Raw genomic sequence first — 5917 nt, forward strand, 5'->3', positions numbered from 1 at the left:
GTTCGTGAATCAGTCTCTGTCTATGTCCCCAGGACAATCTGGCTGGAAGATGAAACACGGCGGCCAGAGGACCATCCGACAGGGTCACATCAGGAAACGGGATGATGGTAGAGTGAATGCTCCACAAGCTGCATCATTACTCTTCATCCTTCTGCTCATAACTGTGTTTGATGTGTTTCCAGAGTTTCTACAAAAAGAAGATAAACAATTAGATCACAGCACACAGGGTGAGCAAAGCACATTACATTTGAACAAAAGCCTTTTAAAATGGTATCTGTAACAGACTGACCTCAGATGAGCACATCAATACTTCCCTCTGCTGGAGAAGAACATTAGTGTGGCCTATGTATCTCAAATGCCCGACAGCAAGCTAATGAACTCGACTTTTTCACTAGTTTGTGCAGTGATTCTCAACCAAGGGGTCTCAAAATTACTAAAAAGTATTTAAATATTACAATAAACATTTTAATACATTAATAATAATGTTTTACATTATTAATGTATTAAAATGGCATAACTATATTAAAAATGTAAATGCTAAAATACACAAAATCAAAATGTATACTAAAATGCATTTCGTATTCCTAATACAATAATAAAATAAAAATAGTAATGCAATAATAAAATGCAATACAAATACTTTCCCCCTCAATCATGAGTGTTTTTATCTAAATAACATACAGTTCTTGTAACTTCTGCAATATTGCAGAATGGAGTGTGGTTAAGTATATAAATATATCCAGTTTCTGTTAATAAAAAAGTTTGAAATTGATCACTTTTATCATGCTTACATCAAAAATACTAGAAATGGCTAATAAATGGGGGGCCTTTAAAGTTTGAATCAAAAAAGTTGAGAACCACCTAAAATCAAAATGTAAACTAAAATCATTTCGGTTTTCTATATAAAATAATATTAAAATAAAACTTTTAACGATATTTATTGTATCGAATACATTAATATAAAAAAATAATAAAATACAAAAAGCCTCCTCGATGACTGTTAACTGAAGAACATACACTTCTTGTAATTGTCGAAATCACAAAATAAATAGTTGTTAATGAAATATATCAATATTCTTAGTTTCTGTTTGAAAACAAACAGCTTTATCAAAATTAGATAAATTTTTTTTTAAGAGATGAGCTGATTTTTGAAATTCAAAAGTAAAATAGTAAATTTAGCACTCATATTTCGTAGTGTTCAGGAAATAACTAAAACAAACAAAAAAACGTATATATTCACTATAGAAATAGACTTTGAATTTCACTGATTTCCATGAAAAAAAAAATTACTAAACTACTGAAAACTAAGACATCACAATGAAATTGAACCATAACATGAAATCCAACATTCCCTCTTTCACTGCACACAAAAGCACCACCAGATTTCAATGGTTCGGAGTCATTGGGTTTATTCATACAGAATTAAGTTAGCAACACATTTACGGATCATGAAGTATGTGACATATCGCACAATAACAGGTGGTCACGTGACATTTGACAAGGGTTCGTGAATCAGTCTCTGTCTATGTCCCCAGGACAATCTGGCTGGAAGATGAAACACGGCGGCCAGAGGACCATCCGACAGGGTCACATCAGGAAACGGGATGATGGTAGAGTGAATGCTCCACAAGCTGCATCATTACTCTTCATCCTTCTGCTCATAACTGTGTTTGATGTGTTTCCAGAGTTTCTACAAAAAGAAGATAAACAATTAGATCACAGCACACAGGGTGAGCAAAGCACATTACAGACATATAATCATTTATACTCAGATTGAACAGAAAATATGAATTAGTTGAACTCTATACTGATTTCACAGCATTGCAGTGTTGTGTTCAAATCCCATTAAACTGTTGATATAAAATTTGAATATTATTAAAGACAACACGGATGAATTTATACTAATTTAACACGTACATATGTTTTTTTAGGCTCAAGTTTGTCCTATATTTGCATATTTCGTTGTAGTTAGCCTTAGCTAGCAGGCTAATCAAGGTCAGTCTACCGGCGGGTCAAGAAGAAATCAACCGAAAAATGACTTACCCCCCGATTTATGTTGTCAAACACCGCTTCTCCAGCCTGATCAAACACCCTCTCGAAGACCACAGCTCCCACCATGATGGTGATGGCGAAAGTTGACGTTCTTCTGAAGAGCAGATTGTAGACACTTCTTGCGAGCGCCATGTTGGTCAGTGAGTGGGCGGAGCGATGAGCTGTCAATCAAATCCCTCGACCAATGAGGCTATCCCATTAAAACCTTTATTCAAGAAAAATACATTTTAAAGTAAAGCGAATATAATTTAAATGTGTTTATTTTTATCTTTATATTTATTTTTACGCAAACGTAAACATATTAAAACATGTACAATTATCTTCTAATATTCTGAATGGTTTGTAACAGACATCTGACATCGGAAATTAGTATATTTCCTGTATTTACCATATAATTCACTTCTAAATATTTTACATGTGTGGGTAATAATGTCGTAATTTAATCAATTATGTCATTAGGCACCCTCTTTAAGAAGGGAATGGACTATTCCGCGTCCGTTTAGTTTCCTCCGTAACCCGGTAGATTTTCTCACGTGACCTGCGCAACTTCCTTTCTTGTGGCAGCCGTCGAGAAAAATGGTGAGGATTTTACCGAAACCGAGCAATCTGGATCAATCCGGTGTATTACACCTGTTTAACGACCATGAGAACGAGTTTTACATACACCTCGAGCAGTGCGCTAGAGTTTGAGCACAGTATTTAAAAAATGACTTCGAAATAAAATGAATTTTGAGCGATGAAACGAAGCATCGGTGGCTGACTGAAGTCCAGCGGGGCTCAGTGCCGTGTAGCCTGTTAGCGTAGCGCACGATGTGGAACGGATTTAAACGGCTAATATAAATACGTAAAGTTAATATTATGGAACTATTTTGCATATTGTGGCTTTCAGCAGTCGGTAGCCATGCAAAGAAATGACTGGTTGTTATAATCTGTTTGGTTTAGACGGAACGGGTTCAGTGCATGTGTCTCATAAGCAATAACATCAGAAACCCCTGACATTATTTGTGGGAAATTGTTCATGAAGAAAACTGAACCTCAATAACTATGCCCCTGTATGCTTTTGATACTCGGCCACACTTCCAGGGGTCCGTAATGGCTACATTTTATCAATGCAAAAATGGTTTTGATGTGATTCGATGCTAATGAATAACGTTCCTGTGTGTTTGCAGGCGAAGATCAAGGCCAGAGACCTGCGTGGAAAGAAAAAGGAGGAGCTGCTGAAGCAGCTGGATGATCTGAAGGTGGAGCTTTCCCAGCTCCGTGTTGCCAAGGTTACGGGTGGAGCTGCATCCAAACTCTCCAAGATGTGAGTGATGGGATGGAGCCGGGTGTGTGCGTCTGTTCACCACAGATCAGCATTGCTGGAGGCCTGAATGTACTGTAAAGGAAGAACGATGATCTGGGGCCCCTTCTGCATTGCAATGCCAGCTTTAGTCTGATGGGAGGACACTAAAGGTTCTTTAGTGTATTCTGATCCAAGAACAACAAGGACATTCAGTATTCACACACAATTTCTCCAGGTCTTAATTAGCCCTTCTACTAATTAGAGTAGGAAGTTCTAAATTCATAGCTGTGGCACAGAATGTTGCATGCATTTCCTCAGTGTTTATGTCTTGATTTTTGGTACTAATATCTGTACATCTTTCAGAGCGATCAAGAAACCTCACAAAATTGAGCTAAATTTAGTTTATGCTTAAAAATAGAACAATCTATTAATGGGGTATGAACCTTTCCCCTCTGAATTAACTCCCTCCCCTTTACATGAATACGGAGGATGAACATTACAGTGTGATCAGACGCCAAAGTAAAAGTTAATGGTTGAGAGCAAAGTTTGAAGTTTACCTTATAGAAACCCTGTGTGTATCGATTTCATATTCAAAGCGTGTTTTGTAATGGTTTGCAGCCTTATTTCTTTTGAGTTCCAGTCGAAAAGTTCACTCTGGAGTTAATTGAAGACCTTGAATTAAATGCAAAGCATCATTCTAATGTTTATTTCCTCTCTTTTCAGCCGCGTTGTCCGCAAGTCCATCGCCAGAGTCCTCACAGTCATCAACCAGACACAGAAGGAGAACCTGAGGAAGTTTTACAAGGTCAGTTTAGCGCCACTGAAATGCATTCATGCATACGCACATAAGATGCTCTTTTGTCTGCTTGTAACGCCTTAAAGTCAGTTTTAGATAAAATCATCTTGACACCAAAATTGTCTTTTAGATGATATATTTAGTCTAGTTTGATCGAGTTGATGCTTAAACCGCAGTGTTTTTGTTGAAGTGAGTGGCCATTAGTGTCACGTTACGTTCTTTACTGTATTCAGATGACATGATTTGTTATAAGACACAAACTACGCGGAGCGTCCGTTTAGACTCCAGCAAGATGATCACCCAGCACTCCTCCTCCTAAAGTGGAGCTAGTGTGAATATTCTCTTGCTAAAGAATTATGACCGTTCACGGCAGAGTCTTTAAATGACGCTCATCTGCTGTGAGCAGCCGACAAAACCTCTGTCCTATCATTTATTGAATCAAAGCTGTAGTCCAAATCGAAAAGACTGTTTACTGGACAACCCAGTTACATTGTCTTGGAAATGTATGTAAATGCTTAATGTAGTGTTTTAGTAATTTATTAAAATTGAACACCTAGTCTTTTTATTTAAATTTTTTTTATATATAAAAAATTATATATATTTTATTATATATATATTACACACACACACCTGTGTATATATAAAATTTCATGTACACGTCTAACAATACACTTTGAATTATATTACCTGTCATCAGTTTTCTTATGTTTAACTGATGTTTGGTATATTGAGCCCATCTCTGAATCGACCCTTTTCATATTTCTGGGTTTCTCAGAAGCAAAAGTCATCTGAATGGAAATTACGACAATTTTTGTATTCCCATTTGTTATAATTTTTTTATTATATATATATATATTACACACACACACACACACACCTGTGTATATATAAAATTTCATGTACACGTCTAACAATACACTTTGCATTATATTACCTGTCATCAGTTTTCTTATGTTTAACTGATGTTTGGTATATTGAGCCCATCTCTGAATCGACCCTTTTCATATTTCTGGGTTTCTCAGAAGCAAAAGTCATCTGAATGGAAATTACGACAATTTTTGTATTCCCATTTGTTATAATCGAAAAAGGAAAAAAAACTACAGTGGGTTTTCTATGAGCATTTCTATTTGAATTTGTTAAATTTGCGGTCACTTCCTCAGCTTTATTAGAAACACAGCAGCATTAACTTGTTTTCTGAAATGAAGTGCCAAGGTTAATATAATGCAAAGTATAGTGTTCTAAATGTACAAAAACTATAAATGTATAAAAAATTTAAATGGAAAATGCACAAAGTATAATTAAGTTTTTATAGATTTAGATTTGTTAACTGTGGAAACCGATATCATAGTTTGTGAAAAGGGTCCATGTACTTTTATTATGGAAGGTTTTCCAGCTGAATGTTCAAGTCTGATCGATCTCCACACTTCCTGTTCTCCTTCAGCTTCCTGTATTGTCCGCTTGTTGATTCTAACAGCCCTGTTTTCATTTTCAGGGTAAGAAGTATAAGCCTTTGGACCTGAGACCCAAGAAGACGCGTGCCATCCGTCGTCAGCTGACAAAACACGAGCAGAACCTGATGACCAAGAAGTTGCAGAGGAAGTCCCGCCTCTACTCCATTCGCAAGTTCGCCGTCAAGGCTTGAGAGGCTGTACTGTAGTTTTTCACTGAAGAAATAAACACCCCACCCTGGAATTAAGACACCTGTGTGTGTGTGTGTGTGTGTGTGTGTGTGTGTGTGTGTGTGTGTGTGTGTGTGTGTGTGTGTGTGTGTGTGTGTGTGTGTG

At 36.7% G+C, this 5917-nt stretch overlaps 2 protein-coding genes across 2 annotated transcripts; one reads left to right on the forward strand and one right to left on the reverse strand.

The window, feature by feature from the left end:
- Positions 1–1392: 1392 nt before the first annotated feature.
- On the reverse strand, positions 1393–2225 carry uqcr10 (ubiquinol-cytochrome c reductase, complex III subunit X). Its single transcript, XM_016272409.1, has 2 exons — positions 2044–2225; positions 1393–1690 (listed from the first exon to the last, which is right to left on the reverse strand). The coding sequence occupies exons 1-2, from the start codon at positions 2182–2184 to the stop codon at positions 1640–1642; spliced, it is 192 nt and encodes a 63-aa protein (XP_016127895.1). The 5' UTR covers positions 2185–2225; the 3' UTR covers positions 1393–1639.
- Positions 2226–2535: 310 nt separating this feature from the next.
- On the forward strand, positions 2536–5833 carry LOC107585395 (60S ribosomal protein L35-like). Its single transcript, XM_016272408.1, has 4 exons — positions 2536–2631; positions 3222–3358; positions 4061–4142; positions 5626–5833. Exons 1-4 carry the CDS (start codon positions 2629–2631, stop codon positions 5773–5775), a joined length of 372 nt encoding a protein of 123 aa, XP_016127894.1. The 5' UTR covers positions 2536–2628; the 3' UTR covers positions 5776–5833.
- Positions 5834–5917: the final 84 nt, after the last annotated feature.

This window comes from Sinocyclocheilus grahami, unplaced genomic scaffold (genome assembly GCF_001515645.1).
Source record: "Sinocyclocheilus grahami isolate Dianchi unplaced genomic scaffold, SAMN03320097.WGS_v1.1 scaffold70.1, whole genome shotgun sequence".
Taxonomy (NCBI): domain Eukaryota; kingdom Metazoa; phylum Chordata; class Actinopteri; order Cypriniformes; family Cyprinidae; genus Sinocyclocheilus; species Sinocyclocheilus grahami.

Excerpts from the sequence above, each read along its gene's own strand:
- LOC107585395 (XM_016272408.1), top strand. Across the intron at positions 3,359-4,060 it reads GCATCCAAACTCTCCAAGAT|CCGCGTTGTCCGCAAGTCCA; the intron begins GTGAGTGATGGG and ends CTCTCTTTTCAG. Across the intron at positions 4,143-5,625 it reads ACCTGAGGAAGTTTTACAAG|GGTAAGAAGTATAAGCCTTT; the intron begins GTCAGTTTAGCG and ends TTTCATTTTCAG.
- uqcr10 (XM_016272409.1), bottom strand. The coding sequence starts at position 2,184 with ATGGCGCTCGCAAGAAGTGTCTACAATCTGCTCTTCAGAAGAACGTCA. Across the intron at positions 1,691-2,043 it reads TTGACAACATAAATCGGGGG|AAACTCTGGAAACACATCAA; the intron begins GTAAGTCATTTT and ends TTCTTTTTGTAG.